This window comes from Sus scrofa, chromosome 4 (assembly GCF_054392235.1).
Source record: "Sus scrofa isolate SSC_HxYL_T2T_F1_AM1 chromosome 4, Sscrofa_HxYL_maternal_Yorkshire_Landrace_v2.0, whole genome shotgun sequence".
NCBI classification, from domain to species: domain Eukaryota; kingdom Metazoa; phylum Chordata; class Mammalia; order Artiodactyla; family Suidae; genus Sus; species Sus scrofa.
The window spans coordinates 28,252,474-28,269,994 of NC_139386.1; the positions used below are offsets into that span (position 1 = coordinate 28,252,474).

General features: G+C 38.6%; 1 protein-coding gene across 5 annotated transcripts in view; it reads left to right on the forward strand.

Moving 5' to 3' along the window:
- The window catches only part of NUDCD1 (NudC domain containing 1), a 95,302-nt gene that overhangs the window by 4,324 nt on the left and 73,457 nt on the right, over nucleotides 1-17,521 (forward strand). For all 5 annotated transcript variants that reach the window (XR_014843480.1, XM_021089014.2, XM_021089013.2 and 2 more), the window contains exon 2: nucleotides 8,594-8,748. Coding sequence is in view for 4 of the 5 variants with exons in the window: in XM_021089013.2 (XP_020944672.2) it covers nucleotides 8,594-8,748 (155 nt within the window). In the remaining variant the exon portion in view is untranslated. The remainder of the gene's footprint in view (nucleotides 1-8,593; nucleotides 8,749-17,521) is intronic.

The following is a 17,521-nucleotide window of genomic DNA, read 5'->3' on the forward strand; positions in this document are numbered from 1 at the left end:
GGGTGTGATAGTCTTTGTTCTGAATTCTGTTGTCTGATATTAAGATAGTCACTGCAGCTTTGGTTTTCTTTTGTTTTTTTGCTGGGTTTTTTTTTGCCTTTTCTAGGGCCACTCCCACAGCATATGGAGGTTCCCAGGCTAGGGGTCGAATCAGAGCTGTTGCCGCTGGCCTACACCAGAGCCACAGCAATGCCAGATCCAAGCTGCCTCTGCGACCTACACCACAGCTTACGGCAACACCGGATCCTTAACCCACAGAGCAAGGCCAGGTATCGAACCCGCAACCTCATGGTTCCTAGTTGGATTCATTAACCACTGAGCCACGATGGGAACTCCAAAGCTTTGTTTTGATTGTTATCTTTAACTTATTATGTGATATATTCATATGATATACTTCTTCATGTGTAGTGTAAGAACCTTACAAAAGTATAGTTTTGCTATTCTAGTTCTCTCCTTTATGCTATTATTGCCTATTTGCTTTTACATAATACATTGTTGTTATTTTTGTTTAAGTTAATTTTCTTTTAAAGACATGTAAATGATAGGGAAAAAATCTTATATATTTACTGCTGTAGTTGCCATTTCTCATGCTACTCATTTATGTAGATCCTTATTTTTAATCTGTAAATTTTCCTTCTGCCTGAAAAACTTTTAATAATTGTTATAGTATGGACCTTACAGTGATGAAATATTTCAGCTTTTGTATGTCTGAAAACATGCTTATTTTGCCTTGATTTTTTTAAAGACATTTTTGCCACGTGCAGGATTCTAGGTTGACAGTTTTTTCTTTCAGTTCTTTAAGGATGTTACCCTGTCTTCTTACTTGTATTGTTTTTGATGAGAGATCATATGTTATCCTGTCTTTGTTCTTTTGTACATAACATCTCCTTTTTCTCTGACTGCTTATAAGATTTTTCTCTTTCATATTGGTTTAGTGTGGTTTGAATATGTTGTGTTACTGTGATTTTCCTCATGATTCTTGTGCTTGGTATATTTGTTCTACCTCTAGGTCCATGGATGTATAGTTTTCTTCAAGTTTGGAATGGTTTTAGCCATTATTTCTTCCAGTATTTTTTAAATATGTATTTATTTTAAATTTTCTACTTTGAGGAATTCAGTTACTCGTTTTTAGATTACTGGACCTTAACCCCAGTTCATTAGTGCTCTTTGCATTTTTTTTTTTTTTTTTGTCTTTTTGCTATTTCTTGGGCCGCTCCCAGGGCATATGGAGGTTCCCAGGCTAGGGGTCTAATCGGAGCTGTAGCCACAGGCCTACATCAGAGCCACAGCAACGCGGGATCCGAGCCGCGTCTGCAACCTACACCACAGCTCACGGTAACGCCGGATCGTTAACCCACTGAGCAAGGGCAGGGACCGAACCCGCAACCTCATGGTTCCTAGTCGGATTCGTTAACCACTGAGCCACGACGGGAACTCCTGCGTTTTTTTAAAAGTGTTTTATGTTGGATAGTTTCTATTTTCATGCCTTTAATTTCATTAATTTTTTTCTTTTACAATGTCTATTCTGTCCATATTTTTCATCTTATAAATAAATTTCATCTTATAATTTTCATTTCTAGCAGTTTGATTTAAATTTTAACATCTTTCATGTCTCTGGTTATCATTTTGCACATTTGGAATGTACTTTAATAAATATTTTTCTGTTCTGTTCTGCTAATTATAGCTTCTGTTTCAGTTACATGTTGGCTTCTCCTCATTATGGGTTTTATTTCCTGTCTTCTTTGCATGCCTGGTAATCTTTAATTGGATGCCAGAAGTTATGAATTTTACCCTATCGGGTATAAGACATTTTTGTATTCTTAAAAATTTTAAACTCTGTTCTGGGATTTGATTGAGTTACTTGGAAACAGATTAATTCCACTGGGTCTTGCTTTTATGATTTTTTTTTTTTTTAGGCTGGTCTGGGGCAGTACTCACCTAGGGCTAATTATTCCCCACTACTGAGACAAGACTTTTTTGTGTACCTTACCTATGAATAAGGGTTTTTCTCTGGTCTGCCCGGTGGGAACAGTCACAGCTTGTGTGAGTACCCAATACTGACCTCTAATCCTTTCAGATGGTTCTTTCCCTGGCCTGGGGTAGTTTCCTCCAACGTATGCCATTAGTTCTCTGCTGCATTTTAGCGAGGTGCTTTGTAGCTCTCTGGAGTTCTCTCACCATGACTCTCTCCTCTCTGGTACTCTGTCTGATGAACTCTAGCTGCTTTAGTCTCTCCAGACTTTCAGCTCAGATTCCTCAACCCAGGGAGATGGCCAGGTACTGCCTCACTTTGCTCTTTGTACTGTGAGTTGGAACCTAAGCACTAGGCTAGGGCAGTAGTAGAGCTCACCTCATTTGTTTCTCTTTTAAGAATCACTATCCTTTGTTGCCTTTTGTCTTATGTCTTGATAATTACTGTTTAGTTTTGTCCAGTTTATTTTATTTTGCCTTACTGGTTGATTCTGAGGGAAGGATAAAATCTGTTGACTATTATTCTATATTGACTGCTTAATACATATTTTAAGTGAAAAAGTAAGTTCTTTAGAATGGTAGTGCTAGAAACAAAATTGAAATGGGTTCATGAGGATAATGAGAAAATGAGAGTATGGGCTTTTTTTTTTTTTTGTCTTGTTGCTATTTCTTGGGCCACTCCCGCGGCATATGGAGGTTCCCAGGCTAGGGGTTGAATCGGAGCTGTAGCCACCGGCCTACGCCAGAGCCACAGCAACGCGGGATCCGAGCCGCGTCTGCAACCTACACCACAGCTCACGGCAACGCCGGATCATTAACCCACTTAGCAAGGGCAGGGACCGAACCCGCAACCTCATGGTTCCTAGTCGGATTCGTTAACCACTGCGCCACGACGGGAACTCCTGGGCTTTTTTAGAGAAGTCTGAGAAGTATAGGGTGGGAGAGAGCTCTGCTTTGAGTGCAGGACAGAGAAGAGGAAACCTTTTTCACTTGTTTTGCGAGTGGATAAGTTTTCAACACGTTTGAGTTGAGGAGAAGGGGCTAGTGGAGAGATCGCTTGAGGAAGGGCCTAAAAGGCAGGAGAGAATGGAATTATGGTCAGCTGTGTGAGAACTACCCTTGAAAGGAAGAAGAGAAACAGCTAAATTAATTTATTCTTAGGTGTCATTTAACAAATACTTGACATGTTTTTAATTTAAGCTTGTCAATAAATTTATAGGATACTTTTTTTGTTTTTTGTTTTTCCTTTTTTAATGGCTGCACCTGTGGAATATGGAAATTCCCAGGCTAGAGGTGGAATTTGAGCTGTAGCTCCCACCCTACACCACAGCCTCAGCAACTCAGGATCTAGCAGGATCTGCCACCTACCCCGCGAAGCTTGCAGTAGTGCTGGATCCTTAACCCACTGAGCGAGACCAGAGATCGAACCTGCATCCTCATGGAGCCTATGTCAGGTTCTTAACCCACTGAGCTACAATGGGAACTCCAAGTATTATTAACTTTTATTACAGATGAGGAATTAGGGTAGAACGGTAGGTAACTTAAACTGCTAATCAGTGGCAAATCTGATCCTAAAGTTTGTGCTTTACCTAATGCTCTATGTGACCTCTCTGGGCTGTTTTTTCAGGGCAGGAAAATAAAAACTGGCCAAAACTTAAGCTGTAATTGGAGTAAAGGGAGAGAGGAGCCATATAATCATTGCATCTATGTAAGTTAAGTTTACTATAAAATTCAAGCCTGCTCTTCTGGGGGAGAATTTGGGGAAGAGAAGCTGATCAGTGTGTAACATGTGCAGAAGTGTTGTAAAAAAGTTTAGCAAGGGCAATGCTGCTAGTTCTAGCCGTGCCCTGTTCTATAGATTTTGCTTCAGAACTAGTTCTACAGACTTGTACTCTTGCTTTTTTACATCTTTGTATGCAAATAACAAACTCAGAAACTAGGTGAAAAGAAGACAGCTGGTTGGGTTGATTATAGAAGATAAATGGTCTAAGAAGTGACCTTTGTAAGTTAATGTTCTTTGCCTCTTCCCTCATTTAAAAAAAAAACAAAAAGAAACAAAAAAAAACCTACTGTACTTTGCTTAAGTAAGTATTAGATTCAGTCATGTTTATTTATTTATTTTTTGTCTGTGGCATATGGAGGTTCCCAGGCTGGGGGTCCAGTCGGAGCTATAGCTGCCAGCCCACACCACAGCCACAGCAACTCCAGATCTGAGCCGCATCTATGACCTACACCACAGCTCACAGCAATGCCGGATCCTTAACCCACTGAGCAAGGCCAGGGATTGAACCCATGTCCTTGTGGATGCTAGTCAGCTTCGTTAACCACTGAGCCATGACAAGAACTCCAATTGAATCATATTTAATTGGTGTCAAAAGAGTTGCATATTGACAATTTCATGTGGTTCAACATCATTGTATATTTTGAAAGGACAAGAAGCAGTAATCATGACCATTGTTAGTGCCATTAGACAGGGGTCATGTCTGTTTTATTTGCTGGTATCTGCCCAATGCCAAGCAACATGTCTGGCACATAGTAGACATTCAGTAAATACTTTGTGAATGAAAAACCATAGGTTTTTGAGGTTTCATGCATGTCTTATAAGAAACTTAGGTAAAGATTAAGGGAGAGTCCCTTCTTGTTAGGCTGTAAGTTCTTTTTAAAGGATTAAGAGAAAAGGATTTTTCAGCAAAGCTCTTTTATTTCCAGTGAAAGATAATGTGTTTTTTTCTAATGATTTTTATTTTTTCCATTACAGCTGGTTTACAGTGTTCTGTCAGTTTTCTCCTATATAGCAAAGTGACCCAGGCACACATACATATATACATTCTTTTTCTCACATTATCCATCATGCTCCATCATAAGTGACTAGATGTAGTTCCCAGTGCTATACAGCAGGATCTCATTGCTTATCCACTCCAAAGGCAATAGTTTGCACCTATTGACCCCAGATTCCCAGTCCATTCCACTCCCTCCCCCTCCCTCTTGGCAACTACAGGTCTGTTCTCCAAGTCCAAATTTCTTTTCTGTGAAAAGGTTCATTTGTGACATATATTAGATTCCAGATATAAGTGATTCCATATGGTGTTTGTCTTTCTCTTTCTGACTTTGCAGGGTCATATATGGTAGTTCTATATTTAATTTTCTGAGGTACCTCCATACTGTTTTCCATAGTGGGTATATCAATTTATATTCCCACCAACAGTGTAGGAAGGCACCCTTTTCTCCACACCTTCTCCAGCATTTGTTATTTGTAGACTTATTAATGATGGCCATTCTGACTGGTGTGAGGTGGTACCCAAAGCAAGATAATGTTAAGTAATATTTTACTGCACTGGCTTCTTAGCCCTCTGTTAAAGAGAGTCCTCTTTAGTCATTTCAAATATCTAAGCTAGATTTGAGACTTCCTGCTGTCTACCCCTCTCTTAGGCTCTATTGAAAGAGCCCTGTCAGTGGCTCCGTTCTTTCACTTTCTGGACACTGCTTTTCTTCTTTCATTTGTTCTGTCTCCCTGCATATACTCAAGATGATTATCATGATAAATACAGTGACTTTTCCTTTCTCTTGGGGGTCAGAGAGGTTTTTTCTATACACTTACCAGCTTTTGCAAAACAGTATATATGTAATGGGCCTTTATTTATATCCGAATACCTTACATAAATTAATCTCACCAGAATGCATGCTGTAGACTTAAGGCTGTTTCATGGTTTCCTGTAAATGGTTTTCCAGATCCATATATTCATAGATGAAGTGTTGTACTAAGGCTGAGAAGTCCCTGGCTTTTTCAAGATTGTCCAGGCTTCTTTGGCACAAATGTGAAGAAAATTTATTTATTGTATCATTGCCTGGTATTCCTGCTTTGGGCCACTATTTTTACCAAGTACACTTCCTGTAGTATCGAGTTTAATCCACACAGTGGTGCTAGAAAACCAAGAATTGAAGATTGTTTCCCTTTTAATCAGTGGAGTATATATATTTTTAACTTCCTTATGAAATAAACATTTCCTCGAGTTATATAATGACAATTTCCTCAGCCTCTAAGAAATCCATCATAAAGTTACAATGGTTTTACTTCCTGTTGGTCTGCAAACTTCAATCATCCTTTACCTGGATGACTGCAGTAGCTTCCTTGTAGATCTTCCTGGGTTTGCTTTGCTTTGCTCTAATCTGTTTTCCATATTTAGTTATAAGTAACCTATAGATTCTAACCTGGTCTTTACTATCCTGCTTAAAAGCTCTTAAAATAATTCTTATTACATAGAGTTTATCAACAAAAATAAAGGCAAGGCCTTCTGTGATCCATCTTCTGCCCATTTCTGTAGCTTCATTCACCTGAGCCTTTCCTTATACAGTTCTCTTTGTTGCTCTGCATTTCAGCCAGTTTGGCTAACTTTTGGTTTTTTTAACACAAATTTTTCCATCTAATTTTGCTTACTCTCCTTTTCCATGTGATAAGTAGGGGTACAGAGGTGCATGTGCGCCTGCGAATGAGGGTGTAGGAATATTTCTTAAGTTGTACTTTATCCTTTGCAGCTTGGTTCAAATTTTTGAAAGCCTTCATTAATCTCCCCAAGTGGATCAGGCTCCATTGTTATTCTCACTGTGTGTGTGTGTGTTTCTTGCTTTTAGGGCTGCACTTTTTTTTTTTTTTTGCTTTTTAGGGCCGCACTTAGAGCATATGAAAGTTCCCAGGCTAGCAGTTGAATCAGAAGCCACAGCAACGTGGATCCAAGCCGTGTCTGCAGGTTGCACCACAGCTCATAGTAACGCCAGATCCTTAACTCACTGAGCAAGGCCAGGGATTGAACCTGAATCCTCATGGATACTAGCTGGATTCATTTTCGCCGTGCCAAAATGAGAACTCCCTGATTATGTATTTATTTATTTGATTATTTGACTAGTGTCCATTTCCCCATTGGATCATAAGGCTAAGAAGATAGATTCTATACTGTTTGCTCATCATATCATTTGTGCCTATTAAGATATTTGCTGAATAAATGAATGAATAAATACAACTTAGGACTCCAGACAGATAATAGAAATAACACAGGTGAGCATTCTGGAGAAAAGATGAAAGTATTTGGGATCAGACTGTAGTAAAATGTGTTTCATAATTAGGATAAAGTATTGACCCAGCATAACCGACTACTGTATTTCCTGTTGGAGCAGAAATTAATTCTAGGTCACTGGCAGCCCTGAACTGTAAGAGTTTCTGTCTACATAGAAGGAAAGGAGAAATGGAGGCAGACATCACTCTTGGCAGATTTAAAGTTATGGAAGCAGCAGAAGTTCCCATCATGTCTCAGATCCTGCATTGCTGTGGCTAGTAGGCTGGCAGCTGCAGTTCCAATTCGATTCTTAACCCGGGAACTTCCATATGCCATGGGTGCAGCCCTAAAAGCAAAAGTAAATAAATAAATAAATTAAAATAAAATTATGGAAGCAGCTAAGACAGTAGATTTTTGGGGTGGGGGGGTGGGAGGGCATGCCCATGGCCTGAGGAAATTCTGGGGCCAGGGATGGAACCTATGCCATAGCAGTGAACAACACTGGATCCTTAATCGCTAGGCCATCACAGAATTCAGGAAAGTAGATCTTAAAAGTTCTTAGAACAAGAAAAACAGTTGTAACTATGTGAGGTGATGGATGTGTTAAGTAAGCTTATTTTGGTAATCATTTCACAATACATACATACATCAAATCATTACATTGTATACTTTAAACGTATGCCATATTATATGCCAATTATATGTCAGTAAAGGTGGAAAAAAGTGAAATTATGGAAGCTGCTAATGCCGTAGTGAAAAAAGCACTGTTATTTAAGTAGGAAACTTTGTTTCCATTCCAGATATGATACTGTTTTGTTTTGTACTCTTGGGAAAGATGTGGTATATAACAGAGAAGTTACCGTTTGTGCTTACATTTATTTCCGTAATTGTATAATGCTACAATAAAAACATTGTCTTTATTTCTTCATGTGGTAAAAATGAATGAGATAATAGAGATATAATATAACAGAGATAAAAAGTATAAAAACACTTTATAATGTGTGTTTAATATTACCCAGAAGACAGGAAATTTTCCAAATTTAGAATTTCTGTGTTCTTTGTATTCATAATTATAAAGAAGGGTACTTAAAAGAATGGTATGGGAGCTCTTGTTGTGACTTAGCGGGTTACGAGCCTGCTTAGTATCCATGAGGACGCAGGTTCAATCCCTGGCCTTGCTCAGTGGATTAAGAATCCGGCGTTGTGGTGAGCCTCGGGGTAGGCTGGTAGCTGCAGCTCCAAATAGATCCCTAGCCTGGGAACATCTGTATACCACACGTGCAGCCCTAAAAAGCAAAAAAAAAAAAAAAAACGTGGTATGAAAAGCTCTGTGCCTGCTATGTTCTAGGTTCTGGAAAGGCAGGGGCTTTGTCCATTTACCCACTGTTTATGCTCTGCACACACTGCCTGGTAGATGCCCAGAAATTATTTTCAAATAGTAATATAGTCCTGAAGGCCTTGGTGATTTACATTCTCTGTTTTTTTTTGTTTTTTTGTTTTTTTCCTTATTGGCATTCTTCAGAAAAGAACAATCTGAGGCAGAGCACTTAATGTTTATTTTTCTTACATTTCAGCTGTGGCAGAAGTAAAACTTCGAGATGATCAATATACACTGGAGCACATGCATGCTTTTGGAATGTATAATTACCTACACTGTGATTCATGGTATCCAGACAGTGTCTACTACATTGATAACCTTGGAAGAATTATGAATTTAACAGTGATGCTGGTAAGAAAAAAAAGTCTGTAGTGGTAGAATTTTCCAATAAATTTGATCCTTAATTTTCACTTTTAATATGATGTCTAGAGAATTGAGGTGTGCATATCTTTAATATATGGAATCCTATAGGTTTATATTAGGCTTTATTTTGTTTAATACAATTTTAATTTTTCCCTTTGTTTCTGTTACTTACACTTATTTACTTCCCTCCACTTCCAGCAATAAGAATGAGTTTTTTATCTTAATAGTGATGATAACTGTTCATGTCTGTTTTTTCTGTGTGAGTTGTTAACTCTATGACTGGATTTGTCTTTCTCCTTTTAATTTCTACTTTGTTTATTTATTTATTTTTGGCCCACCCTCGAATCATGCGGAAGTTCCTGGGCCAGGAATCAAACCTGCTCGACAACAGTGACTTTGGCCACTGCAGAGACAACACTGGATCCTTAACTTGCTGTGCCACAAGGGAACTTCCTTCATTTCATGTATTTTTTAAGTATGTTAGTTGGGTTCAGGCTTTTAGGATTGTTTTGTATGCTGTGGATTGGTCTTTGTAGTGTTATGAAATATCCCTCTTTTCCTCTGGGGTCTGCGAATAATTTCTTTCTTTTTTTTTTTTTGGTCTTTTTAGGGCTGTACTTGCAACATATGGAAGTTCCCAGGCTCTGGGTCTAATCGGAGTGATAGCTGCCAGCCACAGCAACGCCAGGTCTGTGACCTATACCACAGCTCATGGCAACGCCGGATCCTTGACCCACTGAGCGAGGCCAGGGATCAAACCCGCAACCTCATGGTTCCTAGTCAGATTCATTTCCTCTGCACCGCAGTGGGAACTCCAGTATTTTTCTTTTTCTATCATTTTCTTTGAATTTGTCAGTGTTATTATTAGTCAGGTTTGTCTTTTATAAAGAGTATACATTTGGGTCTTGTTTTTTATCCAGAATGACAGTCTTTGTCCAATAATTGGCTTAGTATATTTATATTTAATGGAATTACTCATACGGTTGGCTTTATGTTACCATTGCCAAACCTTTCTGTTTTGTCCATCTGTTCTTTTTTCCTTTGTGTCTGTATTCTTTTTTTTTTTTTTTTTTTTTTGTCTTTTTTTTTTTTTTTTTTTTGTCTTTTTTTTGTTGTTTGCTATTTCTTGGGCTGCTCCCACGGCATATGGAGGTTCCCAGGCTAGGGGTCCAATCGGAGCTGTAGCCACCGGCCTACGCCAGAGCCACAGCAACGCGGGATCCGAGCCGCGTCTGCAACCTACACCACAGCTCACGGCAACGCCGGATCATTAACCCACTTAGCAAGGGCAGGGACCGAACCCGCAACCTCATGGTTCCTAGTCGGATTCGTTAACCACTGCGCCACAACGGGAACTCCTCTGTATTCTTACTTGTTTTTTAATTCAGCAGTTTAAAAAAAAAAAAAATTGCCTTTTTAGTGCTGCGCCTATGGCATATGGAAGTTCCTGGGCTAGGGGTCCAGTTGGAGCTACAGCTGCCGGCCTATGCCATAGCCACAGCAACCCCAGATCTGAGCAGCATCTGCGACCTGTGCCTCATCTAGAGGCAACTCTGGATCCTTAATCCACTGAATGAGGCTAGGGATCAAACTCTCATTCTCATGGGTACTAGTCAGATTCTTAACCTGCTGAGCCACAGTGGGAACTCCTAAGAAATTTTTCTTGAAATTCAACTTAGTTTTCTCTTTTTGCTTTTTAATCCAACCCTATTTGATTATTTTTAATGATTAATATAGAGATTATAGTATTCATCATTAATTTATACTGCTTTGCCTCTAATTAATGTTATTCCACTTAAAGACAGTGGAAAAAAATCTTACAATAATGTAATTCCTTTTACTTCCCATCCTTTGAACTACTGTTAAACATTTTTTTTTCCTTCTTGAGGGCCACACCTGTAGTATATGGAAGTTGCCAGGCCACAGGTTGAATCAGAGCTGGAGCTGCTGGTCTACGCCACAGCAATGCCAGATCTGAGCCACAACTGTGACCCACACCACAGCTATCGGTGACACCAGTTCCTTAACCCACTGAGCGAGGCCAGGGATAGAACCTGTGTCTTCGTGGATAGTAGTCAGGTTCGTTACCCAGAACCACAATTGGAACTCCTATTGTTATATGTTTTACTTGTTTATATGCTGTAAGCTCCACAATACATTGTTAATCTATTTGCTTTAAATAATCAGTAGTAGCTTCCTGAATACTCTCTGCTCGTTCTAGCCCTCCTCTACATTGCATCTATAGAATAATCTTTCATATTTGTTTGCCTAACTTTATCATTTCTCATTTCAATTCCTTAAATATTTCCTTTATGACATAGTACACACTTTTTAATATGCAGTTTTAGAATAGGTAATGTATTCTATGATTTAAAAAACAAATTTTTAAAATATATTTAGTAAAGTATCTCTGACCCCACTTTCATCTGTTCTGTGTTCACTACCCCTTTTCCCTCTATAACTTTTTGGTTTTTTTTTTTTTTTTTTTTTTTTTTTTTTGTCTTTTCTAGGGCCACAACCATGGCAGATGAAGGCTCCCAGGCTAGGGGTCTAATCGGAGCTGTAGTTGCCGGCCTACGCCAGAGCCACAGCAATGCAGGATCCAATTCATGTATGCAAACTACACCACAGCTCACTGTAATGCTGGACCCTTAACCCACTGAGCAATGTCAGGGATCGAACTTGCAACCTCATGGTTCCTAGTCACATTCGTTAACCACTGAGCCACAATGGGAACTCCCCCCTCTATAACTTTATATTAGTTTCTTGTATCTTCTCCCACACGTGGGTTGAGTTTTTTTGTGTGCTTGCTTGATTTGTTTTTTTTGGCAGGTGTACACATAAAGTGATATATATTCTTTAAAAACACAAGCTCCTCAGGAGTTTCCTTCATGGCTCAGTGGCTAGCGAACCCAACTAGCATCCATGAGGACGCAGGTTCGATCCCTGGCCTCACTCAGTGGGTTAAGGATTTGGCGTTGCCATTAACTGTGGTGTAGTTAGCAGATGTGGCTTGGATCTCAGGTTGCTGTGGCTGTGGCTGGCGGCTACAGCTCTGATTGGACCCCTAGCCTGGGAACCTCCATATGCACTGGGTGCAGCCCTAAAAAGACAAAAGTTGACCAAAAAAAAATACAAGCACCTCACCTTGGCAAGTGCAGACCTCTTCTCCAACCTTGTCTTTCACCACTTTGTGCACTACATTCTAATAGTACCGAACTCTTGGCAGTTATTGAAACATGCCCTGTATCTTTTTGCCTGCAGCCCTTTCCCACATAATTTACTCTACTTGGAACATTTCTGTTATTTCTGTGTCAGGCTGCTTCCCAGTCAATTAATTTCAGTTAACCATTTCACCCAGGAAGCCTGCCCTGACATCCTCCCTTTGCTCTCTTCCCCAGGGATATTCATACCATTGGCTTTCAGATCTTCATAGACTGAATTCTCATTAGGCTAGGGGCTTACGGGCCTTCTGCAAGGGCCAGATAAATGTTAAAGGGTTCAGGGGCCAGAGAGTGTTAGCTTGCAACTGCTCAGTTTTGCTGTAGTAGTGTGGTAGTGTTAGGATACGTAAACAAGGAGTGTGTCTGCCTTCCAAAAAATTATTTATGAAGCAGTTTAGCTCGTGGACTATGGTTTGCCAACTCTTGATCTAGGGATATGGGTCTAATATTCATATAATCCTAGCAGCCAGCAGAAGGCTTAATCAGTATGTTTACATAGTGGATAACCATTGTTTAAGTCTTGTTCTTACTCTTTGGAGTTGGCTTTCCATTCTTGATAGGATCTTTATATTATTTCTCCTTTAGGTACAAGTATGAGTCTTTGGTTTGTTGAGATCAAATAATTTTACTGAATAAGAAGTAATTATTTTTCTTCAGCAAATGTTTATTGAATGCTCCTGCATGTTTTATTAGCCACACACACAAATAAATTGATTACATGTCACCTTGGGAGTAAGGATAAGATGAAGAAATAGTATGGAAGAGGAAACAATTTTTTTTTTTTTTTGCTTTTTAGGGCTGCACCCCCGTCATATGGAAGTTCCCAGGTTAGGGTTTGAGTCAGAGCTATAGCTGCTGGCCCATACCACAGCCATAGTAATGTGGGAGCTGAGCCAAGTCTGGGACCTACACCACAGCTCATGGCAACGCCAGATCTCTAACCCACTTGGTGAGGCCAGGGATCAAACCCACATCCTCATGGATTTTAGTCGGATTCGTTTCTGCTGAGTCACGAGGGGCACTCCAGAGGAAACAGTTTAGTACTATGCTTGGCAGGGAGAGGCATATATATACGATCACAGTTTAGGGCCGAAAGCTCAGTTTTATTGTTTTACTAATTGATAATCAGTATTTGGGATATTAATTCCAATTTAAATAAGATTGGAAATCTGGAATGAATGTTTCATGACTTCATTTGAAATGCTATAGATAAGCAGTGTGGACTGGTTAGTATATGTATATTTTTCTTCTAATGAGATGTTTCCCTGGGAAATAATTTTGACAACTTTTTCCTGTAATTTATTTTTTGATACCTTACTTGATATGGAAAGGCTAATATGTCTTTGTTTCCTTTTCTTATTCTATCATCTAGCGTCTGTGGACCCCTTAAAATAACTTGTTATATAGTTTCTTATTTGGTTTAGTCTCTCTCTGACTCATTAATTCCCCTATTTTCGTTCAGTCATGTTCTTTACCCCTGTGCTTACCCCTGTATACAAATATACTCTATATGCACTTTATACTTTGATATTGTGTACACACAAGCCAGCTGCCCTGTACACATGCATGTGTACTGTATTGCCCACATGTGATCATACATATCCATGCTCTGCATATACATCACTTGCATTTTATTGTGTCTTGAATTTAAAGGCTTTTATGTTTTTTAAGATTCTCTTATGTATTGTTTAGGAAGACTTTTTTTTTTTTTTTTTTTTTGTCTTTTGTCTTTGTTGTTGTTGTTATTGTTGCTAATTCTTGGGCCGCTCCCACGGCATATGGAGGTTCCCAGGCTAGGGGTTGAATCGGAGCTGTAGCCACCAGCCTACGCCAGAGCCACAGCAACGCGGGATCCGAGCCGCGTTTGCAACCTACACCACAGCTCACGGCAACGCCGGATCATTAACTCACTGAGCAAGGCCAGGGATCGAACCCGCAACCTCATGGTTCCTAGTCAGATTTGCCAACCACTGCGCCACGACGGGAACTCCGTGGAAGACATTTAGAATTTATATATTTAAGTATAGTGATTTATGGCACCTAACTCAGTCACGTAGTCTAATTTATACTATTCACTCGACATTCAAAAAGTTTATTGAATACCTAATATATGTTATGCATTATTGTAGGTACTAGGAATGCTACAGTGTACAAAATAAAGAGTCCTCCCGTTTATTTATAGTAGAATGTGAACCACTTCCTACCTCTTTTCTTCAATTTGGACTTGACATTGAAATGAAACTCTTTTTTGTACATGTTTGTACATGTTCATGTACATCTTTCTCTATAGTGTACATTTATATAGCTTCCTAGAAAATTAGAAAGTTTTTTTTTTTCCCTCGTCATTAGAAAGCAGTAAGGAAACCATGACTTGCAATGCATGACTTCTGGGTAAGTTTCTAAGAGATGCATTTTTTTCCTAGTTCCCAATTATCATTGTTATCCCTGAATTCTTTTAGCGCTTCATAGGTATTCGTATTCTCTTTAGCATCTGACTTACAAAGTCCTTGAATTGTGTAATTGAAAAGGCATAATATAAACTCTAAAAATAGTTTATTACATCTTCTTTTGAAAAGACCTAATAATATACCTTTTTTTCAAGCAGTCAGTAACACCTGTTTGAGTGAGAAACTACTCACCCAGAATTTTTGCAGATCATATCTCATGGTCTGGCAGGTGTTCCCAGAGAGAGGAGTCCTGTTCTTTCTTGTCTGAGAGAGATAAGGCCTGATCCTAGCTTTACGGGATTCAAAGGAAAGAAGAGTTTGTAGTCTCATCTTTTAATAAGTGGGCACTCGATAATTCCCCTATTTTCGTTCAGTCATGTTCTTTACCCCTGTGCTTAGCTGAGCCGGATGGCCAGAGTCAGTCTAGTTAAAAATTCAATAGAGAAATCTCCAGTTTTTCGCTAAGGTGGGTAGTTATTGCTTTTTAGAGCCACATCGACGGCATATGGACGTTCCCAGGCTAGGGGTCAAATCGGAGCCACAGCTGCTGACCTGCATCCCAGCCACAGCAGTGCGTCTACGACCTACACCACACACAGCTCATGGCAATGCCCACAGAGCAAGGCTAGAGATCGAACCTGCATCCTCATGGATACTAGTTGGATTTGTTTCCTCTGTACCACATTGGAGCTCCCTAGGATGGGTAGTTTTTATTGATTTGGAGAGAATTGGCATTTTTGTAATTTTTTTTTTTTCCCCACCCCAGAATGTGGGTATGAGCATTTATTTAGATCTTCTTTTATGTCAAGTAAGATTTTTTTTTTTAATGCTCATCAGGTTTCTTCTTGAATATGTTATGGTTTCTGCCTCTCATTAATAGACTATTTTTTTCTATATTCTTTATTGATAAAGACTATTTGTTGTATAAACCACTTTATTTGATAACTTGGTAATTTTTACCTACTCCCGTTTAGGTTTTCATAGTAGACAATTCCATTGTTAGCAAAAGGAAATGGCTCTTCTCTCCTTGTCCAGTATATTTATGAAAGTGGAAATAGAATTCCTGTGTCATTTCATTTTTGTCTTATTGGTGTTACTAGATGGAACCTCTGAGACAGTGTTGAATGATAACAGGGATTACAAGTATCACTTTTTAGCTTTTGCATTTAATTATAATGGCTTATAAATTTAAGTATTTGAGAATACTTGCTGTCAGCTTTATAGATAAATAGCTTTTATTGTTTTAAAGTTGCTTCTTTTACTTTGTTTCTATTTAATGTTTTTATTAATGTCTGCCGAATTTTATTGCATGCTTTTTCAACACCTACCTAATGTTAATGATTGTGTGCTTTTTGTTAATTTATCTGTGTAGTGAATTAAATTGATATAGTTATTAAATTTCTTAATTTCCTAGTTCCTTAAATTCCTAGAATAAATTCTTTTCAAGTAAGAGTGTGTTATTCTTTGGAGTCCCTCTGTGGCTCAGCGGGTTAAGAACCTTACTGTTATCTATGAGGATGTGGGTTTGATCTCTGGCCTCGCTCAGTGGGTTAAGGATCTGGCATTCCTGCAAGCTGTGACCTAGCAAGCTGCAGCCTAGGACGCAGATGCTGCTTGGATCTAGCATTGCCGTGGCTGTGAGTGACATAGGCCCAGTAGCTGCAGCTCCGATTCAACCCCTAGCCTGGGAACTTCCATATGCCACAGGTACAGCCCTGAAAAGAAAAAAAAAAAAAAAAAAAAAAGCTGTGTTATTCTTTTGGTACATTATTGGATTCTTTGCTGACATTTTATTTTAGAATATTTGTATTTATTTTCCAAGTTATATTAGTTTTTTTATTTTGGTTTTGTTGATGCCTGTCAGATTTGGTTTTGTCTAATAGTTTATATTGTACTATATAAAGTACTGTTTTGCTTGAACAATCTTTTTTAAAAATTTATTAAAGTATAGTTGGTTTACAGCATTGTGCCATTTTCTGCTATATAGCAAAGTGATTTAATTATATACATATAATATATAATATGTTTGTATGCATATAATATATATGTATAGCATATACATACTTTTAAAAATATTCTTTTCTATCATGGTCTATCCCTGGAGATTGGATACAGTTCCCTGTGCTATACAGTAGGACCTTATTGTTCATTTATTTTATACATAGTAGTGTGTATCTGTTAATCCCAAACTCCTAATTTATCCCCTCACCCTTTTTTCCTTTGATAACCATAAATTTGTTTTCTGTGTCTGTGAGTGTTTTTGTGTTGTAAATAAGTTCATTTGTATTATATTTTAGATTCTGTGTATAAGAGATATCATAGGGTATTTGTCATTCTCTTGACTTACTTCACTTAGTATGATAATCTCTAATTGTGTCCATGTTGCTGTGAATGGCATTATTTCATTCCTTTTTTATGGCTGAATAACATTCCAGTGTATGTATATACCATTTCTTCTTAATCCATTCATCTGTCAGTAGACAGGTTGCTTCCATGTCTTGGCTATTGTGAATAGTGCTGCTGTGAACATAGGAGTGCATTATCTTTTTGAATTACAGTTTTGTCTGGTTATAGTCCCAGGAGTGGGATTGCTTGATCATATGGTAATTCTGTTTTTAGTTCTATATTTGTCAGATTTTGATGATATTTTAATGTATATTTTGCTGTGCAAAATATTGTTATCAGGAGTTCCTGTTGTGGCGGAAATGAATCTGACTAGAAACCATGAGGTTGCAGGTTCAACCCCTGACCTTGCTCAGTGGGTTAAGGATCCAGTGTTGCTGTGAGCTGTGGTGTAGGTCACAGACATGGCTTGGATCCAGAGTTGGTGTGGCTGTGGCGTAGGCCAGCAGCTGCAGCTCCAGTTCAACCCCTAGCCTGGGAACCTCCATATGCCATGGGTGTGGCCCTAAAAAGACAAAAAATATATATATATATTGTTACCGTTTTCCTCTTTTTCCTTAATCAAACTTTAGAAGGATATTAGTATTATTTTATATCTAAAGAACCATGTTTAGGTGTTGTTTTAGTTTTGTTTTTGGATTAGTTAAGTCAGCTTTTTGTCTTTGGTTTTCAAACTGTATTGCACAT